Source organism: Canis lupus, chromosome 32 (genome assembly GCF_048164855.1).
Source record: "Canis lupus baileyi chromosome 32, mCanLup2.hap1, whole genome shotgun sequence".
Taxonomy (NCBI): domain Eukaryota; kingdom Metazoa; phylum Chordata; class Mammalia; order Carnivora; family Canidae; genus Canis; species Canis lupus.
Window position 1 is genome coordinate 13,035,936 of NC_132869.1, and position 26,923 is coordinate 13,062,858.

Genomic DNA, 26,923 nt, shown 5'->3' on the forward strand with positions numbered 1-26,923 from the left:
TAATGGCTTTGAGCATCTTTCCATGTACTCACTAGCCTTTTATGTGTTTTCTTTGGATAAATATCTATTCAGATCTTTTGTCCATTTTATAATTGGATTGTCTTTTTGTTAAGTTTAAGAATTCATTATATATTCTAGTACAAGTCCCTTATAAATTATATTATTTATAAAAACTGTATCCAATTCTGTGTATCGTCTTTACACTTTCTGGTGATGTCCTTTGAAACACAAATATTGATGCTGTTTACTTTATGTTTTCTTTTATTTCTTGTGCTTTTGGTTTCATATCTAAGAAATTGTTGCCCAGTCCAATGTCACAAAGATTATGCCTATATAGGCATGCATGCCTCATATTATTGTGCTTCACAGATAATGCATTTTTTACAAGTGGAATGTTTGTGTCAGTCCTATATTAAGCAAGTTCTGTCAGCACTGTTTTTCCAACAGCACTTGCTCACTTTGTGTCTTTGTGTCACATTTGGTAATTCTTGAAATATTGCCAACTTTTTCATTGTTGTTGTTTTGGTTATGATGATCTGTGGTCAGTGATTATCGCTGAAATCTCAAATGATGGTTAGCATTTTTTAGAAATAAAGTATTTTTTAATGATATGTACATTATTTTTTAAGATTTAATGTACACAGTAAACTATAGTATAGTGTAAACATAACTTTTTTTTAAAAGATTTTATTTATTCATGAGAGACAGAGACGCAGAGACATAGGCAGAGGGAGGAGAAGCAGGTTTGGGATATATAAACACCTTAGTAATATCTTTTGATCCATGAACATGGAACATCTTTCCTTTTATTCAGGTCTTCTTTGTTTTCAACAATGTTTTATGGTTTTCAGAGTATGAGTTTTGAATTTGTTTTGTTAAATCTACTCTTTATTTTGTTAAATCTATTCTTTTTTATAAATGGACTTTTTTGAAAAGATTTATTTGTTTGAGAGAGAGAGAGTGTGTGATGGGAGGGACACAAAGAGAATCTCCAGTACTCTCACCGCTGAGTGGTCAGACTCTGAGGTCATGACCTGAGCTGAAATCGAGTTGGATGCTTAAGCAACTTAGCTACTCAGGCGCCCCAAGGAGAATTGTTTTCTTAATTTCATTTGCATTTGTTCATTGCTACTTTACAGAAATAGGGTTAATTTTTGAATAGCCATTTTTGTCTCCTCTGCCCTTGCTGAACTCATGTATTAGTTCTGATCATTTTTTAGAAGATTCCTTAGGTTATTCTGTACACCAGATCGTATCATCTGTCTTTGTTGTTGTTCTCTTGCCTCATTCATTGCCCAGGTAGAATCTCCAGTTCAATGTTGAGTAGAAGTGCTGTGAGAGCACACATCCTTGTTTCTGATCTTAGGAGAAAACCGTCCAGCTTTTTACCATTAAGTATGATGTTAACTGTATGTTTTTTGTAGATAAATTTTATCAGGTTGAGGTACTTTCCATCCAGTCTTAGTCTGTTGAGTGTTTTTATCATGAAAAGGTGTTGAATTTAGTCAAATACTTTTTCTGCATCTATTGAGATGATAGTGTGTATTATTTCCTTTATTAACATGATGTATCACATGATTGATTTTTATATGTTGAATTAACCTTGTGTTCCTGGGATAAATCCCAGGAAAGGTGTTTATTTGGTCATGGTGTATACTCCTCTTTCTGTGATGCCAGATTCAGCTTCCTAATATTTTGTTGGAAATTTCTGAGTCTATATGCATAAGGGATATTGATCTGTAGTTTATTTGTGATGTCTTTGGTTTTGCGTCAGGGACTTACAGAATGACTTATAAAGCATTCCTTCCTCTTTTTGGGGGAAGAATTTGTGAAGTATTGATGTTAATTCTTAAATGTTTGGTAGATTTGAAGCTAATGAAGCTAATCTCATCTTGAAATTTTCTTTGTGGGAATTGTTTTGATTATTATTCAGTATCTTGTTAAATATCTGTTCAGATATTGTTTCTTCTTGAGTAAGTTTAATAGTTTGTGTCTTTCTAGGGATTTGTCCATTTCATTTTGGTTATCTAATTTAGTAATATATAGTTATTAGCATTCATTTATTCTTATTTTTTCCCTGATGTAAATATTTAAAGCTAAAAATATCTGCCTGACCAACATGCATATGAGAAAATGCTCTGCATCACTTGCCATCAGGGAAATACAAATCAAAACTACAATGAGATACCACCTCACACCAGTGAGAATGGGGAAAATTAACAAGGCAGGAAACAACAAATGTTGGAGAGGATGCGGAGAAAAGGGAACCCTCCTACACTGTTGGTGGGAATGTGAACTGGTGCAGCCACTCTGGAAAACTGTGTGGAGGTTCCTCAAACAGTTAAAAATATACCTGCCCTACGACCCAGCAATTGCACTGTTGGGGATTTACCCCAAAGATACAAATGCAATGAAACGCCGGGACACCTGCACCCCGATGTTTCTAGCAGCAATGGCCACGATAGCCAAACTGTGGAAGGAGCCTCGGTGTCCAACGAAAGATGAATGGATAAAGAAGATGTGGTCTATGTATACAATGGAATATTACTCAGCTATTAGAAATGACAAATACCCACCATTTGCTTCAACGTGGATGGAACTGGAGGGTATTATGCTGAGTGAAGTAAGTCAGTCGGAGAAGGACAAAAATTATATGTTCTCATTCATTTGGGGAATATAAATAATAGTGAAAGGGAAAACAAGGGAAGGGAGAAGAAATGTGTGGGAAATATCAGAAAGGGAGACAGAACGTAAAGACTGCTAACTCTGGGAAACGAACTAGGGGTGGTAGAAGGGGAGGAGGGCGGGGGGTGGGAGTGAATGGGTGACGGGCACTGGGTGTTATTCTGTATGTTAGTAAATTGAACACCAATAAAAAAAAAAAAATAAAAAAAAAATAAAAAAAAAAAAATAAAAATGAGCAAAAGATAAAAAAAAAAAAAAAAAAAAAAAAAAATATCTGCCTGAGCCTTGCTTTAGTTATAGCCCATGAATTATTTATTTCTATATATTTTTAATAATGATTTTGCAATTTTGGTTTGTATTTCTTCCTTGATCCAATTTTTAAGAATTCTTAAAAACTTTTTTGGTAGGCTCTTATGTTTTCCTGATTTTGCTGTTAATTTTTAGTTTGTTGTATGTTTCAGTATGCATGATTTCAGAGAAATGTGATTTCTATTTTTCTGTATCTTTTGAGCGATTTTTGGTTATGAATATTCCCATGGACATCTAAAAATTTTTTTTGTTTTATCATCATGTGGTGTGTGTTGTGTGCTCTGCTTTGAGTGTGAATATGTGTGCCTTTTTTTTGATAATCTGGAAGTCTTTTAAAAATTCTTTTCAGGATCACTTTTATATATTCAAATAGTCTTTATTACTGGATTTAGCAGTTTTCTTTTCACTTTGGCTATAAAACATGAGGAAATCAGTGTATTTCCACCTTGTCTTTTTTTTTTTCTTTTTGTTACAGTATTTCTATACTGGTTATAATGTTTGCATGCATAGAGATGTTCTTATGCTAGATTAAATTGACTCTGCTCACTTCCAGTAATTGGCCAGGTGTTCTTTATTCCACCCTAATAATTTCTCCCCTCAATTTCTTCCAGAAAGTCTCACATTCTCTAGAATCTGAGTTCATATTCGAAAATTTTGTTTATTGCTTCTATACTTAAAAGAATATCTGTTGGTTCAGTTTCAACAAGTGAGATTGCTAAGTCAAAGGATATGTACATTTTATTTTTTTAAAGATTTTATTTATTATTTATGATAGACATAGAGAGAGAGGCAGAGACACAGGCAGAGGGAGAGGCAGGCTCCATGCCAGGAGCCCGATGCGGGACTCGATCCCGGGGCTCCAGGACTGTACCCTGGGCCAAAGGCAAGCGCCAAACCGCTGAGCCACCCAGGGAGGGATCCCCGGATATGTACATTTTAAATTTAAAATACGTGGGAATGTTTCCAAAGTATACCAGTTTACACTCTTCAGTAATACTTGACCACTCTGCTAACTTTTTTTTTTCCAGTCTTTGCCAGGGTGATAGGCATAAAATACATACTTCATTGTAGATTCAGTTTGCAGTTTGGTTCTGCTCTTGTGTCTGAGATCAATCGCCTTTTCAGGTACTTCACAACCCTTTGTCTCTGTGCTCTGGGCCAGTGTACTATGTCCACTTCTTGAACAGGCTGTTTGTCTTTGCAGTTTGGGAGGCCCTTTTTGTATTAAGAAAATTACCTTTGTGTCATTTGAGATACCAGTGTTTTTTTTTCCTAGTTGTATATTTGTTTTTATTTTATTTATGGTATTTATTACTACCTGGAAAATGTGAATTTTATATTGCCTGGTATTCATTAATCTTTAGTTCATTGGCTTCTGGAATTTGTGCCCTGTTTAGGAAGGCATATCCCCACTATGAGATCATTTTTTAAACTTATATTTTCTTGTAGTAAGAATAAATGTTCCTCCTTTCCATATATTTTTTTAATTTAAATTTAATTAGCCAACATATAGTACAACCTTAGTTTCAGATATAGAGTTCAGTAATTCATCAGTTGCATATAACACCTAGTGCTCATCACATAACATGCCCTTTTTAATGCCCATCACCCCATTAGCCCATCCCCCCCACCTCTCCTCCAGCAACCCTTGGTTTGTTTCCTATAGTTAAGAGTCTCTCATGGTTTGTCTCCCTCTCTATTTACTTACAATCCAATTTTCTCTCCCCTCCCCTGTGATCTGTGATCTCTTGCCTGTTTCTTATATTACACATATGAGTGAAACCATATTCTCTGATTGACTTATTTTGTTCAGCATAATACCCTCCAGTTTGATCCATGTCAGTGTAAATGGCAAGTATTCATCCTCTGATGGCTGAGTAATATTACATTGTGTATGTGTATATATGTACCACATCTTCTCTATCCATTCATCTGTCGATGGACATCTTGGCTCTTTCGACAGTTTGGCTATTGTGGACATGGCTGCTATGAACATTGGGGTGCAGGTGCCTCTTTGGATCACTACATTTGTCTTTGAGGAACCTCCATACTGTTTTCCAGAGTGGCTGCATCAGCTTGCATTCCTATCAACAGTGTAAGAGGGTTCTCCTTTCTCCACATCCTCACCAACATTTGTTTCCTGACCTCAATTTTAGCCATTTTGACTAGTGTGAGGTGGTATCTCATCATGGTTTTGATTTGTTTCCCTTATGATGAGTGATGTTGAACATTTTTTCATGTGTCTGTTAGGAATTTGTAGGTCTTCTTTGGAGAAATGTCCGTTCATGTCTTCTGTCCATTTCTTGGCTGGATTATTTGTTTTTTGGGTGTTAAGTTTGATAGGTTCTTTCTAGATCTTGGATACTAGTCCCTTATCTGATAGGTCATTGCAAATATCTTCTTCCATTCTGTAGGTTCTGTAGGTTGCCTTTTAGTTTTTGACTGTTTGCTTTGCAGAAGCTTTTTCTCTTGATGAAGTCCCAGTAGTTCATTTTTGCTTTTGTTTTTCTTGCCTTTGGAGACATGTCTAACAAGAAATTACTGTGACCAAGGTCACAGAGGTTGCTGTGTTCTCCTCTAGGATTTTGATGGATTCCTGTCTCACATTTAGGTCTTTCATCCATTTTGAGTTTATCTTTGTGTATGGTATAAGAAAATGGCCCAGTTTCATTTCTCAATATTTTTCTACAATTTTCCCAACACCATTTGTTAAAGAGACTGTCCTGGGCAGCCCCGGTGGCACAGCGGTTTAGCGCTGCCTGTAGCCTGGGGCGTGGTCCTGGAGACCCCGGATTGAGTCCCACATCAGGCTCCCTGCATGGAGCCTGCTTCTCCCTCTGCCTGTGTCTCTGTCTCTGTCTCTCTCTCTCTCCCCCTCCGTGTGTGTCTCACATTAATAAATAAATAAAATCTATAAAAAAAATTAAAAAAAAAGACTGTCGTTTTCCATTGGATATTCTTCCTGCTTTGTTGAAGATTAGTTGACTATAGAGTTTGAGGGTCTATTTCTGGATTCTCTATTCTGTTGATCACATTGATATATGTCTCTGGTTTTTTGTTTTTTTAAAGATTTTATTTATTTACTCATGAGAAACACACAGAGAGGCAGAGACACAGGCAGAGGGAGAAGCAGTATCCATGCAGGGAGCCCGACGTGGCACTCGATCCCAGGACTCCAGGATCACACCCTGGGCCAAAAGCAGGCACTAAACCACTGAGCCACCCAGGGATTCCCTATGTGTCTGGTTTTATGTCAGAAATCAGTTGCATTTCTATACACTAACAATGAGACAGAAGAAAGAGAAATTAAGTTATCTATCCCATTTACAATTACACCAAAACCATAAGATATCTAGGAATAAACCTAACCAAAGAGGCAAAAGATACATACTCAGAAATCTGTAGAACATTCAGGAAAGAAATTGAGGAAGCTAGAAAGAAATAGACAAACATTCCATGTTCATGGATTGGAAGAATATTGTTAATATTGTCTGTGCTACCCAGAGCAATCTACACATTCCATGCAATCCCTATCAAAATACCATTGACTATTTTCACAGAGCAGGAACAAATAATCCTAAGATTTGTATGAAATCAGAAAAGACCATGAATAGAGAAATACTGAAAAAGAAAATCAAAGCTAGTGGCATCACAATCTCGGATTTTAAGCTATATTACAAAGCTGTATTCATTAAGACAGTATGGTGCTGGCCTCCACTCAATAAATTTTTGAGCCACAAATCATTAAGAATTTATATTGGCATGATGAATGGAATGGGTCTCTCTCTCTCTCTCTTTCTCTTTTTTTTTTTTTTTTTGGAATGGGTCTCTTATGTAATCTTTTTTTTTTTCACATGGCAGCTAGTTTTCTTAGCAATATTTATTGATCAATCCATGGATATTTACTTTTGGAAGTCATCATTGTAGCAGTGAGAGCAGATGGAATCACAGAGGAGTATATTATTGAGAAAAGAGGGCCTATGCCTGAGTCTTGAAAGAATCCCAGAACATTAATTTTTGTCTGAGGAGGAGGGGCCAACACAGGAAACTGGTTAGGAACCCCCACAGAGACAGTAGGCCAGGAGCCTGGGAACTCAGGAATCAAGTATCTCACATGAATGAAGAGGCTGGCTGAGTGGCAGGCTCTCTGAGAGGTTCAGTAAAATGGGCACTGGGAGTCATTGATCAGATCCAGCCCCATGGGACCAGGGGAATTGCTGGTAGGCAGTGTGGTGAGGCAGATGCTAGGTTTACTGGGTTCAGAAGGGAGTGAGAGATGGGAGATGGCAGACAGTGACAGTTAAAAGAAGGGTAGGAGAGCAAAGACTCCTGTAAGGAAGGTTTTTTAAAAGTGGGAGAGGGACACCTGGGTGGCTCAGTGGTTGAGCTTCTGCCTTTGGCTCAGGTTGTGATCCCAGGGTCTCAGGATCAAGTCCTCAGCAGGCTCCCCAGAGAGAGCCTGCTTCTCCCTCTATGTCTCTGCCTCTCTCTCTCTGTGTGTCTCTCATGAATAAATAAATAAAATCTTAAAAAAAATAATAAAAGTGGGAGAAATTTGTGCATGCTTAAATGCTCCTAGGAAGCATCCAGTGAAGAGGGTGAGGCAGAGGCAACAGATGAAGATGATGATCAGTTGTGGAAAGTTCCCAAGAAGAAGGCACAAGACCTCAAGCTGAGACAGAGGGACTTGCCTAACGTAGGAGAGACCACCCATATGTTGCAGCAGGAGGAGTGGAGGCAAGGATGGAGGTAGAACCGTCCATGTTCACCTCTTCTTGTCTTTAGAGTAGCAGTAGGTTAAGTGATGATAGAAGTGGGATGGACAGTGCCTATTAGGTCCAGTAAGAGTCAAAGGTCGTGTCCTTGAGTTGCTGGCTGAGGTAAAGGTGGGAGGAACATATTGCAGATCCAGAGGATCATCCCAATCTGGTTCCAAATTAAGACCCTTGGCTTAGTGCTGTATCAGGGGTGGGGAGGTAGGGGTTGGAGGTTTGGCGGGGTCAGGTCTAAGGGTCAAGCTTCTCACAGCCCATTGCTTTTCTTTCCCCTCCTTTCCACTTGGGCTTTGTTTGCTATCCACAGTACACTCAGCTCTAGCCATGGCCTCATTCCTGGTGCTGCAGTGGGAGAGAGGCCCCACTACACCCACTGATGCTCTGTTCTGGGTCTTCTGAGGTTGTTTCTTCTGATTCCTTTTAGAGCTCTCCTACAAGCAGTCTTTGAGCCTGTGGCTTGAAGCATAAGGAGATTGTCCAGGAACTAAACCAGTCCCTTTGTTCTTGGCTTTTCAGGGGCATCCTGCATACTGTAATCCCAGTGGGGAAGATCTTTTTGATTGAGCCTTTATGTTAGAAACTATTGGCACAGTTCAGAGGCAGAGGAGGTAATTCTGCACGGGCTTCTGGTGCTCTGCTTTCTCTTTATCTTCCTTGGCTCTGATTCCAAGCATCTTCTTTTTTTGCAGGGGGACATAAACTTGCTTGATTGCAGTGACTCCTGGATAGGGGATGTTCGGGGCAGTTCTACAGTGAGGACCAGTCACCTGAGTCTGGCTGGGTCCGCCTGGAAGAGCTTAGCTTCTGGTGAGTAGTGAGGGGGGAGGGTACATAGCTACCTGCCCTGCTTTGGAGGCTGCTAGATCCCAGGGAGTCACTAGCCAGAGGTTATCAGCCCCAAGTCCCTGTTGCTCAGGAGGCTTTGTTGCTCTGAGGCCTTGATGCTCATGGTGTCTCATAGCCTCTGCCTATTTGTTGCAGGCCCCAGAACCTCCCTAGGCAGCGGCTGCTGTTCTCCGTCCAGCCTGTCCAGCCTGGGGGCCTGCTTCTCCTCCTCCTATCAGGATTTGGCCAAGCACATCGTGGACCTCTCTATTGCTGATGTGAGGAACTGTTCCACTTGTCCCATGGCTCCGTTGTCAGACCTCTGCTTGGTGTGGGGCAGGGGGGTGGGGGGGAGGAAGGGAAAGGAGAGAAAAGAGCAGGGCACATGAGGTGGTAGGGACTTCCTCAGTGGCTCTCCATCTTGACAGAAGAGGAATTCAGTACAAGCTGGTCTGAGTGACTGACTGATCCGAGGGCTGGGTTTGTACTGTGCCCACTAATTTGGGTGTGATCTCTGTGTCTCCAGGTAATGGCTGCTTGCTCAGATAATCTGCACAACCTCTTCAGCTGCCAGGCAGCAGCTGGCTGGAAGTAAGTTCCTTTGCATCATGTCCCGTCCTAACCTGCTGCCTATCCTGCTTGTCTTCCCTCCTCCTTTTTCTTCTCTGCTCTGGCTTTCTGGAGTCCCTCACCCCGAGCTGCTCCTCTGTGACCCTGGAGCCCAGTTTTTACCCCTTCTTCCTCTTCCTCACACTTGCTATTTCCCCAGCTATCAGGGTGAAGAGCAGGAGGTACGACTTTACTATAAGATGTTTTCTTCTACTCGGCATGGCTTCCTGGGGGCAGGCGTGGTGTCGCAGCCACTATCTCACGTGTGGGCAGCTGTGAGTGACCCCACCCTGTGGCCACTATACCACAAGCCCATCCAGACAGCAAGGCTGCATCAGCGAGTGACCAATAGCATCAACCTGGGTGAGCCTAGGGAAGGCTTTTTGTGGGCCCTGGCCTGGGGACAGAGATAGTGGGGTTGGAGGCAGCCCTCCTGGGAAACTGGGTACTCAGACAATGTCCAGATCACTCAGCCTAGGTCTACTTGTCAAGTTGCAGAATGATGGGATATTGGGGGGCTCCTGGGCTGAGAAGGATTTAGGATTAGGCCCGTCCAGGTACCTCCTGACTCTCTCCATTCCTGATCCTCTAGTATACTTGGTGTGTGATACCACCCTGTGTGCTTTGAAGCAGCCACGGGATTTCTGCTGTGTCTGCGTGGAAGCCAAAGAGGTGCCTGTCTTGCTGGTGGTAAAGATATTGTGGGCAGAACGTGGGCTGGAGTGCCATGAGGGGCAGTCATCGTGGGCATCAGGCCCTCTGGAGAAAGGAGGTTTGGGTGGGGATGAGGACACGCAGCTGTACTGGAGCCTGTCCCTGTCTGAACCACATCTCTCTCTGTCCCCAGGGCCACCTGTCTATCATGGCAGCTCAGTCTGTTTATGACACATCCATGCCGAGACCTAGCAGGAAGATGGTCCGAGGGGAGATCCTGCCCAGTGCCTGGATCCTGCAGCCTGTCACTGTGGAAGGAAAGGAGATCACCAGAGTCATCTACTTGGCCCAGGTGATCCTCCCTGTGTGGCTGGCTGCATGGAATGCCTTGGTTTGACCCCAGCGCCCCGTGGGAATTTTCTGCTCAACACCCTAGGCCTTATGCCTAGTGTCCCAAGAGCTGGAGACTCAGGCTTCTTGGGTCATCACAGTAAGAGGGGAGTGGGGCGGTGTCAATGGGGAGTTGAGCAGGATGGGGGACAGAGTTGCTCAGTCACCAAAGATCAGGGTGGCCTTTAGCCTCTCTGAAGCCAGCGTCCTCAGGAGATAGAGGTCATGGCAAGGGGAGAGCAGCAGCCTCAGCAGAGCGAGCCTGGCCCAATCTGTTTCCTCTCCACTCCCAGCTCCCCAACGTGACCTTCGTCAGCAGGAGGTGAAGCCCAGGCCTAGATCTGAACAGCAGAGCCCAGAGGCCTGTAAACTCTGGGACCACAGGCAGTCGGAGGCGCTTTTCCCATCATGACAGCCTGAATGGCTCCTAGAGTCTGACATGTGCCCTGGCTTGTCCTCCCACGTCCATTCACACCTTTAACTCTTCCCTCTCTGCTTAATTTCAGGTAGAACTTGGTGCACCAGGCTTCCCTCCTCAGCTCCTAAGCTCCTTCATCAAACAGCAGCCGCTGGTCATAGCCAGACTGGCTTCCTTCCTTGGTTGTTAGCATCGCACTGTCCAGATGGTGCTGCAGAGACGCAGGCAGCTTCCATGCACCAGTGACACGCAGGTGGCTCTCATGCACCAGTGACACTCAGGTGGCTCTCATCACTCTGTGCCAGGAGGCAAGGAGAGCCAAGGCTACCAGCTGTGGCTAACCAGGCAGACAGCACTCAGACCTGAGTTGCCAGCAAAGCCCCATTAGTACTTGGGTGACAGCTGGCGCCTCTGCAGAGTAAGGGGACCTGAGCTCCTGGCCCTGGCTTGCCAGAGTGAATGATACTCACCTCAGCATTTTGGATTTCTCCCCTTTTTTTCCTGTCCCTGGGACTCTGTGGTGGACAAGCTACTTGAAGACCAGGATTGGGTGCAACCAGCAGAACTGGGAGAGGGCAGTACTCTGGCACCCTGCCTCCTTGCTTGGGCCCAGCCCTTGGGCAGGGAGGGAATCAAGCAGCCGCTGACCAGGACTGTTCAGAATCTGCCTCTAGCTTCCAGCTCCACTGTGGAATGGAGTATTGGAAAATGGCAAACCAGAAAACCGGTTTTAAAAAAAAAAAAAAAAGTTACGCAAACCACAATGATTCAGAATCGTTTCTCCTTGGATTTTTACAAAATACTTTATTATTAATTTTTGCTTACCCCGCCCCCCTTCCTTTCCCTCACAGGAGAGGATATTTGGGTCTTTGCCTCATTCAGGAGTATTGAGCAATGTTCAGTCTCAGAACCATCGCTCGAGCTCAGAATGGGAAGACCACTGTAGAAGCAGGTTGGACAGATTTGGGGTCAAGGATGGCTCTTTGAGGAGGGGTAGGGGAGGGCAGCCAAATGTTGGCTGCTGACAGGGCAAGAGAAATCTCAAAGAGCTGAAAAGTTGCTTTTTGAAGACTGGAGAAAAGATATTAGAACTCCTGGAGGGGGTAAGTGATTTGTTAGAAGGAAACAGTTCCATCCCTTACCTCCCTCAGACTCAGAGCCTTGGTGCCAGCCTTCAGTGGTCTCTTGAGCGTCCATGCTGCTGTGGTAGGATGTGCTATTCTAAGATGGGTTAGGGAATAGGCTCGGTTTCCTGGTACCTCAGCCTGGCTGACCTTGAGCTTTGAGTATTCTGTATGGTTATGTGGACATGGTAGGGGTGGGAGAGAGTCTCCGCTTCCATTCTGGTGCCCACAGTCTTTGGTGGAGGAAGGTGACCATATAGGAATTAAAAAGATGTGGTGAAAAGGTCAGTTTCTGTATGGTACAGCACAGAGATTTGTTTCTTTAGAAGTGTTTGCAGGGTTTGTTTTTTCTTTTACCTCAGATTGAAAGCTTTTTAAATTGCTTTAAAACGTTATCTTTCTGGTTAAATTTTTTTGGGTATATTTAACACCCTATTTATTTACTTCCATCTCTTCATATAAATCTCTTAAAAGACTATTGATTGAAAAAGTCAGAACATTTGCAAATTAAAAGTCCATGGTGTCCTTTCATTTAGTGAAGACTACTGTTATCACTTGAGCTCAGAATTTAGCCTGGAGATGATGGCAACAACTGCTCATGGGCCAGTTTCAAGCTATACGGTTCACACAAATGTAAGTTCTTCCCTGGAGCTCAGCACAACTTTGCTTGTGAACAGCAACCCGATCAGTGCCCAACTGTAGCCAGCTATAGCCCAGGTGTGAACATGAGAGGATACTGGATCAGTCACTGCCACACAGCAGTGACCACAACCCCCCAGAAGGAAGCTCTCTAACAGGTGAGCACCTCTGGGCTTCTGAGGCAGAGCTGGCAATGGGATTCTGAACATACGGGTCATCCAGAGGCGACCTCTTTCTGTGAGAGCTGCCCACCTGGTCTGAGTCGACAATCTAAGGAGTATTAACTGAGACTGATTTTGTATTCAAGATGGTCTAGGGACTCAGCTCTAAATGATCATGATGCAAAGTCAAATTTTGGTTTTGATAGATGGTTCTCAGACTTTGTCAGAATCACTTGGAGAACTTGTTACATCCCAGTTTCTGACGGAGTAGGTCATATTTGAAATAATGTAGGTCATGTTGAAATAATTCAACATATTTGAATTCATATTTGTGTTTTTAAGTCCTAGGTGATCCTGAGGCTGCTGGTTGGGGACCACACTTTGAAAACCACTGTTTAAGACAATTAGTGGAAAGCAGACATATAGAAAGGGACCTGATTCATTCACTACTTCATTAGCTACCTGTGATTCCCAAGTTTATTTTACTGGCTGGAGAGCGGACCTTTCAGATTCACGTAGGCCCAGGGTTAAGTTTCCTGAATGGGGCTGGGGCTACGCTGAACCCAGTGTCCATGGGGCTTTGGGCTTGCCTCCTGGGCGGTGCTTGTGCTCAGCCACACCTAGTGTGTGCAGAAAGATAAAACCCTTCTGAAAACTCTGGGTTCCCAGGCATTCAGAACTTCCTGAACTTGCTATAATATAAAATGGATTTAAAGGACAAAGATAAAGGTCTTTGAAAATGAAGATTATGGAAGGAAGTTTCAGCTGCAAAAACGTATGAAAGGAGCAACACTGGGAGGAGAAAGGGAAGAAGCCTGAACAAGGTGGTAATTGAGGGATCTTTCTGTGCTGCTGGCCACCAGTAAGGATTTCCCACCGGCTTTTCTAAGGCGACACAGCAGGCCCCCTTGGCCTGGAGAACCTTACGCTTCCTTGGGTTGGCCTCTTTGACAGCTGTGCGCTTTTCCCTCAGGAAATACACACGGATGCAGAGGCAGTTTTGCAAGACACAGGAGGGTTTTCTGAGTACCAGCTCCTTCCTCTAACAAACAGCCTGAACCTCTCTGTATACACTGCTAATGTAGAAAAACCACCAATTTTATAGGAGTGAACTTCATGCATATTACCAAGGTAGTGCTTTTTAGTCAAAATCAATGGCTGGATCATTTAGAGACACAGACTTCCGAGCCAAATCAAACAAGCCCAGCCCTAACGAAACAAGCCTAACAAGGGCTGCCCTGTCATCTAGTCTGAGTAGCTGTCATCTAGTCTGCTCAGCTGAGTAGCTGCAGAGTAGGAACTCTGCATATTAACCTAAACCTTGAAGTGGGTTGTATAGAAGTTGCTACTATTGGCAAGGAGTTAATAGGGCCCCAGGTCTCACCTGCTGGAACATTGAGGCATTGCAAAGTGGCCAGGCCCTCAGTGCAGCTCTGCCCCGTTGATGCCCACCTGAGACTGCGCCTGCTTAAAGGGAACAATCAGGTGAAAAGAACTAGACAGAAAGCCCTTGATAAAGAAAAGAGTTTATTTTAAAAAGCTCTAATGTTCTGCCCTGTGCTTGGCCCCTGGATGGGGCAGTTGAGAGTTAGTACCTGTACAGGGCTGAAGGCAGAGAAGGTGCAGGGTAAAAGCTGGGTTTCTGGCAGGTCAGCCCCATCTCACGTATTGTGCATTTTTAAGGAGATGGCAGGCAGTCCAGCTCCTGGTGGTAAGAAAAGGTCGACTCCCAAGATTCATGTTTTAACTTTACTCACACGTTAAGCAGAAGTCATTGGCCTCTGTCATGATTTCTAAACCACAAAAGTTTTAAGGAACGCTGGGGTAGCAGCAAATGGGGTTGAATCCTATGTCATCAAGCCCACACATGTCATTTAATAATCCAAATAATGCCAATTCTTCTGCTCCAGGACTGGAGTCTCTAGGCTGTTCCATCATAATCCTGAATCCAGTGAACCCTCCTCCTTCCTCTAGGACTCGGGTGGTGAGCCTGCAGTCGGTGGGATGCGAGGCAGCCACACTTCCTTCACATGTGAGCAGGAGGCCCGACTAGACTCAGCTACTCCCACCTCAGCAAGAGTCAGCAGTGAGCACTGCGGAGGGGGGGGCGCAGGGCCTCCTCCTGAGGCATCATCAGCCAGGATTCCAGGGTTCTGGTCACTCAAGGCACGGCCACTCCCCAGCTCTAGCTCTGGGCCAGCACAGTTCCTCGGTTGGTTTGCACCAGCTCACAAGCTCTTAGCTGGGGTTCTGGCATGGGAGGCTCAGCTAGAAAGAGGTTGAACAGTGTTGCTAATTCTTCAGAGAAGTCCTGGAACAAGCAGAAAGACGACAACACGGACTCATAATTCTTTTTTTTTTTTTTTTTCGGACTCATAATTCTTGATGGTGCATCCTTTCTACTAAAAGTCAATCCTTCATCTCAAGCCCTAGCTAACCACTAGGGAGACAACCTGGTTTTGTCCCACCTGCCTTCTGCACTGAAATGAACGTGACACCTTTTCCCATTAGTATTCAGGGATGCTCAAGATCCTGCAGGGAGAGAGAAATCTGACACAAGACTCAACCATGTAGCGAGGACTTCACCATGTTTCACCTTGACAAACCCTAAGAGGTAGAAATCATTCTGCCCTATATCATAATAACATTAAGTACCAGCAGAGATTAAAATTTAGGTTATTTTGATTTTAAATACTCCTCACCGTGCCATGCTTCCAACTGCTTACCTGCCTTCCCTCTTCCCTTCCTCCACTGACAGTTTCTTTTTTCTACAACAGCCACTCAGATGTGACAAAGGCACCCCAGACCAGCCTTGCTATTTCAGGGCGGTCCTGAAAATACTTGGCAAAACCCACTGAGCTTTGGGAAGCTCCTAAGAATGCCTGGGCCCCATCACTTGCCTTATTTCAGGATAAAAGAGAGAGATCACACCTGTTCTCCATCTAGGTCTGAGGAGATGAAGTCTCCTTACCTTTGGCCACTGGGCATCCCGGAGGCTGCCCAGGCAGGCCTCTATCTCTGGCCGTCCCATGAGCCCTTTCTCTACCAGCTCCCGGAGCAAGAACAGCAGCAGGTCCCACTGCAACACACAGGGAGGAGGTCGGGGGTCTGGGACTGCACAGTGACCCCAACTGAGCCAAAGGACAGAAAAGTGCTGTGGAGGACAGCTGGAGCCCATGCAGGTGTGTCGCTGAAGATGAGCTGCCAGGAAAGGGAGAATTAAGGGAGCCCGCACACAGCAAGGGGGGGTGAGGGTGTTAGGTATGAGAACAGGACTGCAGTGGGGGCCTGGCTCACCTCCCGTGGCCGGGTGTCTGCCAGAAGCCCCACATTCCTTGGGCTCAGCAGCAGCTGCAGTGGGACTGGCACCTGAAAGCCATCCTTCCACAGGGAGAGCAGCAGGTGCAGGAGCCTCCGGGCCTGCCCTCTTTCTAGCCCGCGTGGCGCCGGGGGCCCAAGGACAGGGATTTGGTCTGCAACTATGGGAAAAGAAGCCAGGCTTTAAGAGCTGGAAGAAGGGTCATTGATCCAGCCCCTGGGAGGAGGAGAACCGAGCTCTGTGTTTCTAATCTTGCTTGTACCCAGCCCAGAGATGTAGGGGATCTGGCCAGAGTGATGTAATGAGAAGGAGCCATACCAAGGAGGGATGCTAAGTCCACAGAGCACTTGGCCAGATGCTGCTCAGCTGGTGGGCACAGGAACTGTGGGGAAGAGGCAGGGAGACCCTGGGCGTTAGCGCCATCCTTGGCAGCAGCAGCCCTGAGCCAATGCAGCACTGGTGAGTAGGCCCCCAGCTGAGGCCGCACAGCAGAGCATCCTGCCCCATCTCACCTGGCGACACTGCAGTGTCTGGCCCAGCTGGCCCAGGAGCTGCTCCAGATGGTCCAGAGAGATGCCCTCCTCGGGGTCCCGGGGCCCCACGGCCAAAGATAGCACATCCTGGGGATGGTAGGGATAGAAGCAGAGTGAGACTTCGTACCTGGCTGGCATTTGGGAGGCCACAGAGGGCGTGGCCCAGGGCAGGGATCAGCCAGTGGAAAGAGGCAGAAGGCACAGGAAGACAGGGCCTCTGGATGAAGTGGCTGGGCCAAGGTGCCTTAGACCTGGGGCTCAGGTGGGACCACACAGCTGGGAGAAGCAACCAAGTGGACAACAGAGGAACAGGTGGAGCAGGTCAGCTGAGGAAATGACATTCTGCCAGAGAGTGCAAGATGTCACTCGTCTTGGGACAAAGCCGAACCTAGCCACTTCTGAGAGTGCCTTCAGGGTAAAGCATTTAGAGGAACCAGCTTGCTATACCCACGGTGGATTTTCTCTCTTCATGCTTCTCTGTTCATCTTCTCCGGAATCTGGTTTCAGCAGAGAAAACCAGGAGCTAATGGCCACTTGGCCTTTTCTTTCTTCTCCCTCTTGGGTACTCTCCATCTTTTTAGTCATTCTTAGCCCCAGTCCTAATATTTAGCCCCACAAATAGCTGAGGCCTTGCAGGCCGTGATGTCTCTGCCCCAACTACTCCGTTCTGCTGCCATAGCACAAAAGACAGCCCAAGACCGCTCATAAAGGAAGAAGGGGGCCTGTGTTCCAGTAAAGCTGGATTTGGCCCATGGGCTGTTTGCTGACCCTAAATTTTCCAAATCAAGAGTAATGGTAGTTTATTACTCTCGCCTGTAACTAAAAAATAAGCATCGCCTCCCACAGAGGAAAACATTCCTGAAATCTGATTCCCAACGGCAGCTGACACCCCTTTAGACTTTCCTACCACACCAGACAGCCACCATTACCAGGCTCCCGTCACTGTGTAATGTGTAGCCCCTCCCAAACTTTCCCATCTGCCCTTTTCCCCTTTTGGGTGATCAGGTACCGGAAGTCCGAGAAGAGCAAATAGGAAAACCAACCAGTTCACCTCTGCCCTACGGAACCCCATTCAGTCATGAAGGACACCAGACTAGCTGCACAACACAGAAAGCGGCTACACGAGACAAGGCAGCGGACGCGAGGAAGGAGGGAGACCAGGAAAAGAGCGGGGAGAGGGGAGGGGCGCAGGGAGGAGGGGAGCTGTGTACTTTGATCTCGGAGATGAGGTGGGAGGGGAGGGGAGCGTGGTGCTCACAGGCTCGGGAGCAGCCCCTCCGCTCCCCCCGGGCAGCTGGTTCAGGACCCTGGGCTCGAAGTGTGCGACTCACTGCCGCCTTCACCTCTCTCCTGATCAGTGCTGCAGGTAAAGGGAGAACAGAAAAGGGAGTCATGCCAACGCCAAGCCATTTCTGTCACTGTTTCCTGCTGGCTCATGTCCATCTCCCCCAAAGGCCTTGAACTTTATCAGTCCACTTTTGAAGAACTTGGCCAGCCCTCCCCTGGCCCGGACCTTACCTGTGATGTTGGCTGACAACCAAGCACAGGCTTTCTCTGTTGCAAGCCCCACAGCAATGTTCTCTGCGCTGCTGAGAACCTGTGACCCAGAAGAACTGCAGCGTCAGGGGAGGCTTGGGGACCACAGGAACATCCAAGGCTCTCCCAAGGCCAGGACCACCCCCAACGGGTCCACCCTCCACCAGCAGCCGCACACGCCCACGCCATGTGGTGCACCTCTCCCACCACTGGACACTAGCCGGCTAGCTCTAGGCTTCCTCCCTACTTACAGCTGCTGGGGTCTCCTCGGGAAGCAGTGCACGTACGGCTCCAGGGCTCTTCTTCTGACAGAACCTGAAAGGAGACAGAGACAGTCAGTGATGGCTAGAGACTTCAGCCTGGCTCACAGAAGGAAGGACCAAGTGCACACATCGCCTGAACCAGGAGGGCTCTGCTTGGGGGTGGGGTGGGGGGTGGTGGGGAAGAGAAGCACTGTCAACCCGGGGCCCAGCCCTGGTCCCTGACTCGGGATAGGACACCCAACCCCCGACTCTTCCAAATTCAGCTTTGGACTTTGGGTTCCAAGATACAGAGGAAGCAAAACAGAAAAAGGGGGGTTGGAGAGGACATGGAATAAAGGAGAGAAATGTGAGAAAGCCAGAAAAAGAAAAGCTGAGTGGTTGTGGGGGGTGGGGAGACACAAGGGTCCAAGTAGACCAGCATCTCTTACTCCCGCCCCCGGGTCAATGCCTGGGCCCCGTGGGGGCACAGCTGGGAACACAAGATCTCCAACAGCTGGGCTGGATCTCCCCCATCCTGTCCCTGCATCACCAGCTGCTCTCGAAGAAGCGACTCGGCCTGGTGCACCAGATCTGCCACCAGTGTGGCCCTGCAGCAGGGACGGAGAAAGGCTTCGATGTGGCTGAGGGACTGAATCAGAAAGGGACTGCAAATTCAAGGAAATCTCAGAACTAACTCCAAAAGCCGTTAGCAATTTTAGCCTCCCTGCCACATCCTTCCCCTCAGGCTAACTTCTCTCAGATTGGCAACATGAAGTTAAGATTAAAAGGGGGAAAATGGGGCAGCCCGGGTGGCCCAGCAGTTTAGCGCTGCCTTCAGCCTAAGGCCTGATCCTGGGGACCCAGGATCGAGTCCCAAGTCAGGCTCCCTGCATGGAGTCTGCTTCTCCCTGTGCCTGTGTCTCTGCCTGTCTCTCTCTCTCTCTCTCTCTCTCTCTGTCTCTCATGAATAAATAAAATCTTTAAAAATGAAAGGGGTAAAATATAAGGGAATGAGCCTGGCACCCTCCATGTCTGCCTTCCCAATCCTCTCAACCTGCGCTCACTTAATATGTTTGACACAGTTGGAACCGATTCTCTCTGCCACAAACTCCACAGTCCTGCGCAGGGAAGGCGGCTGGTTGTGGAAAAAGGCTTGGGCCAGCTGTGCCTGTAGAGAGGCGAGAACAGGGCATGAAGAGTTTCCTTTCTCTTCCCCATTGGGCACCCCCTGCCTCTCGCAGGCCCCTTACCTGCAGCCCCTGGGTGGTGTGGGGAGGCTGGGCTCCAAGGCCAGTGGTGGTGGTGGTGGGAGTGATCTTCCTCACAAAGCCCCCACTCCGCCCACTGCTGCCTGACACCCATGATGCGAGCAGTTTCCGGAGCTCTCCTGCATCAAGGAAGCCCAAATGCTTGGTTCTAGAGCCACCCATACCCTCCCAGGCATCTTGGACTTGAAGTAATTGTGGAGTAAAGAGGCTGAGGCACCCGGGGAAGGCCTGAGAACAACATATGAGGGTACTAGGCCCATGGGATGCTGTGGGGTACTCCTAGAGGGACAGGCCAAGGGTCAAGGACCTGGAGTGGGGGAGGATCAGCATCCTCACCAATGTAGGGGCAGCAGGTATAGAGCAGGTGCTGGTCCACCACAGGCATGCCATCCTGGCGGAAAGAACAGAGCAGAGTTAGGCAGGCAGGCTTCTCTCTTCCTTCCCACTGTGCCAGAAATGGGACAGTCCAGGAAGGGAGTTCCTTGAGAGTTCATTCTCTAGAACTCCCAGTCCCAGACTGTCTGCCTCCTTTATTCCTGCCACTCCCAGGGCTCTGGCCAGGCCCCAACACTTACCAACCCATGCTCTGAAGGTACTGTATCCACCTCAAAGGCATCCAACTGACCTTCTTCCAGAAAGAACAGGTCCTCAGGGACTGTGGGAATCTGACAAAAGATCAGGGCAGTGCAAACTCCAGTCAGCACTATAGAGATTCAATACACACACACCTTGTGGTTCCAGGTGTAAAGCAACCTTCCTCCAAAACCATGGTGAGCCCCATCCCCCGCTCTGAACCTCCATCTTCTGGCCCTGACCGCATTCAGACTCATTCTCTTACTTCTTACTCCCCAGTTCCAGCCACAGTGGCTGCCTCCCTTCCCCAGTCTAGATCTTCTCTCACTCTACCAACCTGGAAAAGCCAGCCCAGGACAGCAAGCAGCAGCAATTTGTTCAGGAAACACATCTCCCCTTCACTTTCCTTTGACAAGACCAAACTCCTGAAAAGTAAATTTGTGCAAAGAAAGATATGGAATGAAGTAAAAGAAAGCTATCACTGAGAAGGCAAGTCTCCAAAGCAGACCGAAAGGGGATGGACGTCGGGCAGGCAAGCAGGGCTAAGGTGCAAGTAACTCCTCGCTGTCTGCCGTGGGCCCAGTTGTGCATCTCCCCAGGGTTCAGGCACGGCTATGGGATTGCATAGGAAGCACAGGCCCCTGGACTGTCTTCACTGGCAGCAGCCTCAGCAGCGCTCTCCCGGGCCCTGGGTGCCAGCCCCGCCCTGTGCGTGCTCACCGGTGTAGGTGGAGCAGGACCACGAAGATGCTGCGGTAGTAGTCCAGCAGGGGCACGATGTGGTCAGCGAGGGAAAGGAACTCCACCAGCCAGGGCACGGTGAGCACGGCTCGGCGGGCCCGCAGCCCCTGCTGCAGCAGAGCCCGCACGTCTAGGGCCGGGGGCACCTGGCAGGGCAGGGCTTGGTCAGGGGGCCAGGCTGGGGTCGGGGCATGCCCTCCAGCTCTGGGGCCCCTCCCAGCCCTCCTTACCAGAGCCCCCATTCACCTGGCTCCTTAGGGCCAGAATGGAGTCCTGGAGCTCACGGGTGGGGGGCGGCTCGGGCCCCCGGTATGGCAGGAAAGCCACAAAGCCCAAGAACTTGGCCAGAAGCCTCAGGCTGAGCAGCACCACAGCAAATTGCCTCCGTTCACCCTGCAAGGGATCAGGAAAGTAAAAAGTCCTAAGTGTAGGGCTTCTAGAGTAATTCTGAATCTGTTACAAACTTCTTGGAAATAGCACTTCCCTCCTAGGTCAGAACCCCGTACTCTGCCTCACCCTGCCTTCTAACCTGCCAGTCCACGTCTGATTCCCCATCTTCATCGCTGGGCTCAGGCTGGGGCAGGGCAAGGCTGTTGAGCTCCCGGATCTTTAAACTCAGACTGTCCATGAGATGCTGATTAAACTGGAAGCTAGGAAGGGGAGGAAAAAAAAAAAAAAAAAAAGATACTGGCAGAGGCGTAGAAAGAACCAGAGTAGAGAAGAGGTGCTACAGACGGAAAAGCACAGTGGGAGGGCCAAGGAGCAATGAGGTACCTACGGGGGTAAAAGAATGAGAAGGGGAACGGAGGCAGGAAGTGTGAGCTGGAAGGACCCAAACTGGTCCATCACCCAGTCCCACCCTGTTATATTCCAGGCAAGGAGAGAACTGCTGCCCTTTTGGAAAGACAAAACTCTCCTGGCCCCAGCCCCACTCCCTGTAAGACACATGGGACCTTTACCTGCTGGCGCTCAGGATGAAGTCCCTGAAGAAACCCTGACAGCCTGGGAAGGTGGGGGGTGGGCAGGGTCCCCCGCTGCTCTGAGGGGCCACAAGCCTTTCCTGTAGGCGCCGCAACCGCCCCAGCTTGTCAGCCCCAAGCATATTTAACACATCTGGAGCCTCACCCAAGACAGTGCCCCCAGTGCCACCGGGACTCTGACACATCTGGGGCAGCAGAAAGAGGAGACAAATAAAAAGCCAGTAAGTTTTTCTAGAAAGAAGGACTAGATGAACATTTATGGAATGCCAACCCTGTATCGGGTGCCACAGGTCTGTTTTTCAAGGTAAGGATTATACCGTTTTACAGGTGAAGCAGCTAAAACTGCAAGGTTAAACATGTGCCTAGGGTCACCAGAGCTAGGATCTGAAATCAGGCCTGAGTCCTACACCAGTGCTCTCTCTACTCAAGGGCAAGGAAGGCAGCACGTGCAGGGCGTGTGGGGAGGCCTAGGGAGGCAGTGGGCGCAGGGCACGTGACAGAGGGCTCTGGCTGCCTGCATTCTGGCCACCCCTCAAGAGCAGAACTCCTGTTCAAACTCCTGCCCAGGACCTGCCCGGCTGCCCCACTAGCCATTATTCGGCTGCCTTTAATACCTACTGTCCACTGTAGATTAATCTCCTGCTGGAGCTATTACCTGGAGAAGTTGTTTCTGGAAAAGCCGAACGAAATGGCTGTGGCTGCAGGCTGCAGAGAGTTGACCCATCATGGCTCTGAGGCATAAGAGGCAGGAACAGAATGTGAGGGAGTGAAGAAGGGGGCAGAAACCAGAGAGAAAGAGCCAATCCTTGGGCCTTTTAGTCCTTTACTAGGGGCTTGGGCAGACCTCAGCCCAAACTGGCCAGCACAATGACATAGGAACAGGTAAGAGACACCTTCTTCAGCACCAAGATCCCTCAAGATACACTTAACCTGACAAGAAATAATACCACCCCTCTAATCTTTAGTCTACCTGGGGCTCCAGGGAGTTTCATGACCCACGTAGGAGGTAGATCACAGGATGGAGGATATTCTCTCTGCATCTCATCTAGCTACGCCAAGTTATCAGAACTACTGAACTAGATGATGGAGAAAAATGGGAGGTTGGAAGGGGTCTAACCAGTGACCTGGCCCAAGTAATCTGGAACTCCAGCAATCTGGAAAAAGGGCTTTGCGCTTATCTAAGGTCTGAGTGCAAGGAGCTGGCCAAACAAGTCCCTTTTGAGTAGGGGCAAAGTTGCCAATAACTAGATTCAAGAGCAGCAAAGGTACCATCTGTGGGCTGGAAGTAGAAGAGCCCTCCTCCAATTAGCTGCCAGAGCACCACTAAGCTGCTCACCGCCAGAAGCAAGAGAGACGAGGTGACCAGTGCGGGAGCACCTACCTGATCCTGCTGCCCAAGCCCTTCTCAAAATCCCAGCCAGGCTCCTCGTGCCGATCTTCCCACTCTCGAAGCACCTCAAAAAACACGTCCCTGACAGACACAAGTACGCTCGATCAACCGAGGCACAGCTGGCCTCACTTACTCCCAGGAGTGCCCTCACTAGCTCAGAGGAATGGAGGACAGGGCTATCCCAGCCCCATTCCTTATCCTCTCCAAAGTCCTCTACGTGAAGATGACGCTGCAGAGCCAGGAGCAGCACACCACATGCTTCACATACTCCTGTGCACAGCAAAATCCAGTTCTCTCTTGTTTGAGAACCCCTGACTAAAGTTATACACCTGTGAGAAGGCTGCTAAGGTCGAGATTCAAGTCCACAGGCAGGAAACAGAATGAAGATATGTGACCATTATGATGGTTGGTAGGAAGGGCCCAGTGGTGCTAAACTACCACCTGTTAGTGCCAAGCTCCTAATTTCTATGAAAACATAAGCTGCCTATCCCAGAGAAAATGCCACCTTGTTCCCTCCCAAAAGTTCCCTTTTCTTATCACCTCTGTTTTTTAAAAGTATGAAAGGCTCGGTCACTGGAGAAGTTGGCACGATTGTCTGTTTCTGGCTGAAAGGAGACAGCTTGAGCAGAGGGTGGCATCGCCAGAGAGACCTAAAATATGGCAGTGACATTAGGGATGGAAACCCTCACAGGTCATACTCAGAAAACTTCACCCCCGCGTAGCCCAGTGACACTGGAGTGGCATGCCCTGGGGCTGCCTGGATTATGAGGCTGGGAAAGGCCGGGTCCTGGATAGATGAGGTCCCTACCTTGGCAACACTGCCCTCATAGGCAGCCTTGAGGCGGCCCTGCAGAGCCGGTGAGAAGCACAGCAGCCGCTCGTTCTCAGCCAACAGCTTCAAGGTCCCCTTGTCCAGGTAGGAGAGAACCCTACAGGGGTACAGGGATGAAGGCACATAGGACTAAGACTGGGACGAGCCACATATAGGAAGCGGGCACCTGCACATCATAGAACACGTTATCTGGAGCATGGAACAGGTATGCAAGGCTAAGCCATGGGCTGAGCGTGTAAGATGCTGGAGGCCAGAGACCAACTAGAGCAGGGAAACATTAGACATAAGCCCATAGGGCAGATGCCAAGACCACAGGGGGCAATTTGATTCTCTCCAGAGTTAAGTTCATGGCCTTGACACAAAATTAGAGGCTACATACAGGAAGAGGCCCAGGGTCCCCGCGCCTGTGTGAAACACAAGCACTAACCCCAAGGGGCCAGAGCAGTGAGTGGGCAATGGGAATAAGGCTTAAATGCTTCAGCTGGGGAAACTCACTGAAATTGATGCTCCAAAACCTGCACAGCAAAGAAGACACAATCATGGACACTCTGGAACAGAGGGCTTTCCAGGGAATCTAGAAGGATAGTACCAAGTTGTCAGTTAAGAACTGTTCTATCTCCAGACCTCATTTCCCAAAAAGAGGCTTGCCCACTGACCTGGTGCTCCTGGAGTTGGTTCGAGGTCACTGTCCTTGGCGGCCACCATCCTCCGAGCAGTAAGGAGTTGAAGGATGAAGAAAAGCTCCAAGAAGAGGTTTGGTACCAAGTTCTCTGGACATAAAAAGAAATCCCAGGGTGTCAGGCACCATTCGGAAACAGGGCTCAGTTCTGCATGCCTTACCGTTTCTCCTACCCCGCAGTTCTGCAAGCATCTCCACTCCAGCCCTTTGCCCTCACCTACCGGCAATGCATGAAGAGTAGATGAGGGCTATCAGCTCCAGGCGCTGGCGGGACGACACTCTGGCAGGGTCAGCGGCTTCAGCTGTGAGGTTTCCTGTCCGGCTGGGGAGGGGAGACCCCGATTCTGAGGTGGGACAGGCGGGAGTAGGTGACTGTTGCAGATGCTTCGAGCTATGGGGACAGAGAGATGTCATGAGCACTTCTCCGGCTTCCCCTCCACAGCCACACTCCGGTTCCTCCAGAGCAGACGTCCACAGGCCAGGAACCAGACCCAGGGCTCCCAGGGGCGAACCGATCTCAGGGAAAAGCCCTGCAGATCCCCCAGTGGGAGGGAGCTGCCAACCCGGGGAGTGGCAAGGTCGTACCGCTCCTTCCTGAGCATCTCCCGCTCCTCTTGCAGACTTCTGCACCCTGGGGGAAGGCCATGGCCCCAAGGGCTAGTGTCCGGGACTGAGGGTTGGGAACTGGGGACACAGCTGATTGGGGGTGAGGTGAAGCAGGTCTTGGGCTTGGAGAGTGACCGCTCTTCGCTCACCGGAGTTGGGTTGATCCTACGTGAAGGCTTCGTCCTGCTGAGTGGCCACAGGCTTTTCTCAAACTCCTACCTTCCACCGCGGCCCCGTCCACCACCGCTACGGCTGGCGGGGGCCCTGGCGAAGCTCCCGTCTCGCTAGCGTGGTCGTCCCGCCCCCAACCCCGGCCAGTCTCGCGCTGAGGCGGCTTCTCACCCTGCAGGGCCGGGGGGGAGCGAGCCCACGGGAGGGAACTCCTCCAGGTTGCTGAGGTTCGGCGGGTCCGAGCGCGCGCGCCCGGGGCTGCCGGGGCTGCCTGAGCTCCTGCGCCTGCGGCCCGCGGCCCAGGGCGGACTCTCTCCGCCGACCCCCTCCTCCAGGCCCCCGGGGCCGCGGCCCCCACGCTCGCGGCCCGGCCCCGGGCCCCGCCTCCTGCCCCCGCGGCGGGCCGGCGGGGCCTCGGCGGCCGCGGCGCTCGAAGGCTCAGCCGGAGGGAAGAGCTGGCTGCGCGCCCCGCGGCCGCCCCGCGACGGGCCCCCCGGCCTCCCTGGCAGAGCCGCCGAGGAGCCCGGGGCCTTGGCGGGGGTCGGGGGGCCCTGCGGGAGGACGCGGCTGCTCTGCTCCCTCAGGAAGTTCAGCAGGAACGGCACGAATTCCTTCCGCAGGGGCCGCAGGGAGCGCAGCGCGGCCGCCTCCCCGGGGTCATCCTGAGGGAGAAGCGGCGAGTCAGCGGGCGGCCCGGAGCACGAGCCGCGGGGGCCGCGGGGGCCGCGGGGCGCGCGGAGGCGGGCGGAGGCGGGCGGAGGCGGGCGGAGGCGGGCGGAGGCGGGCGGCCCGGGCAGCGGCCCCGACTTGGGCGCACTCGGCCCGGGCTGACAGCCAGGCAGGCTCCTGAGGGGAGGCGGCCGGACGGCTGGGACCTCCCGCGGGAGCGGACTCGGTCAGGCCTGGGGCGAGCGAGCGCTGTTACCTCCGAACTCTGGGCGCTGCGCGCGATCCACCGCACGGCGGCTGCGACCGACACCTCCTCCCGCAGCAGCGACTCCAAAACGGCCGCCATCCCGGTCCGGGCGCTTGAAGGCGATTGCGCAGGCGCCGGCGCGCCACGGGCGGCCTGGGAGGGGCGGGGCGGGCGCGGAGGAGCGACCGTTGGGCCGCGGGACGAAGGGGCGGGGCGGGGGCGGGGCCGGGGCCGGGCGGGGGCGGGGCCGGGGCGGGGCCGGAGCTTCCCTGGCCCGGGGTCCGGCTCAGGCCTTGGGTCAAGGCCGCTGCTGGGGGGGGCGCGGGGGACTCGAGGGTGAGCAGTTCTCCCGAGAGAGACACCTGACTTATCTAATGTGATAAGCACAGTCTTTCCAGAGTTTGTTTTCTAGATTCAGCCATCACCACCCTAAAGAAGTTAGGATAAAATTAGCCTAATTTCATTTGACCTTGTCTTGCTCCAAGGTTGAGTTTTCCATCCCCTGGCCTACGGGCACCCACCGGTTCTCCAGCCATTGTCAACTGATC

General features: G+C 49.7%; 2 protein-coding genes across 8 annotated transcripts in view; one reads left to right on the forward strand and one right to left on the reverse strand.

The window, feature by feature from the left end:
- STARD9 (StAR related lipid transfer domain containing 9) overlaps positions 1-12,324 on the forward strand; it is a 135,788-nt gene extending 123,464 nt beyond the window's left edge. Inside the window, exons 27-33 of one of the 2 annotated variants that reach the window (XM_072808779.1) lie at positions 8,459-8,576; positions 8,751-8,872; positions 9,121-9,185; positions 9,364-9,566; positions 9,796-9,875; positions 10,051-10,209; positions 10,754-12,324. In XM_072808779.1, the coding sequence (XP_072664880.1) occupies positions 8,459-8,576; positions 8,751-8,872; positions 9,121-9,185; positions 9,364-9,566; positions 9,796-9,875; positions 10,051-10,209; positions 10,754-10,855 (849 nt within the window). In that variant the 3' untranslated portion in view covers positions 10,856-12,324. Of the gene's footprint in view, positions 1-8,285; positions 8,378-8,458; positions 8,577-8,750; positions 8,873-9,120; positions 9,186-9,363; positions 9,567-9,795; positions 9,876-10,050; positions 10,210-10,753 lie in introns of those variants that run through there. The other variant, XM_072808780.1, reaches the window with a different exon arrangement.
- Positions 12,325-14,103: 1,779 nt separating this feature from the next.
- On the reverse strand, positions 14,104-26,510 carry CDAN1 (codanin 1). Of its 6 annotated transcripts, none has more exons than XR_012022620.1 (28): positions 26,385-26,490; positions 25,631-26,121; positions 25,268-25,474; positions 24,904-25,073; positions 24,660-24,773; positions 24,499-24,577; positions 23,980-24,100; positions 23,712-23,821; positions 23,163-23,252; positions 22,437-22,512; positions 21,761-21,966; positions 21,331-21,451; positions 21,048-21,194; positions 20,781-20,947; positions 20,398-20,485; positions 20,063-20,152; positions 19,824-19,878; positions 19,470-19,606; positions 19,284-19,387; positions 18,669-18,827; positions 18,229-18,292; positions 17,960-18,038; positions 17,700-17,801; positions 16,421-16,528; positions 16,227-16,290; positions 15,887-16,068; positions 15,561-15,668; positions 14,104-14,900 (listed from the first exon to the last, which is right to left on the reverse strand). XR_012022620.1 is itself a non-coding variant. In XM_072808784.1 (28 exons), exons 1-28 carry the CDS (start codon positions 26,472-26,474, stop codon positions 14,775-14,777), a joined length of 3,702 nt encoding a protein of 1,233 aa, XP_072664885.1. In that variant the 5' UTR covers positions 26,475-26,510; the 3' UTR covers positions 14,104-14,774. The 6 variants fall into 6 exon arrangements, 3 of the variants coding, with proteins under 3 accessions (XP_072664885.1, XP_072664883.1, XP_072664884.1); XR_012022621.1 differs by having other exon boundaries at positions 15,561-15,790; XR_012022618.1 differs by having other exon boundaries at positions 15,561-15,790; positions 17,653-17,801.
- Between the last annotated feature and the right edge of the window lie 413 nt (positions 26,511-26,923).

Coding starts and splice junctions, on each gene's coding strand:
- CDAN1 (XM_072808784.1), bottom strand. CDS start 26,474: ATGGCGGCCGTTTTGGAGTCGCTGCTGCGGGAGGAGGTGTCGGTCGCA. Junction 24,578..24,659: donor ACCAACTCCAGGAGCACCAG/GTCAGTGGGCAA, acceptor CTATCCTTCTAG/ATTCCCTGGAAAGCCCTCTG. Junction 23,822..23,979: donor ATGAGGGCAGTGTTGCCAAG/GTAGGGACCTCA, acceptor GCCATATTTTAG/GTCTCTCTGGCGATGCCACC.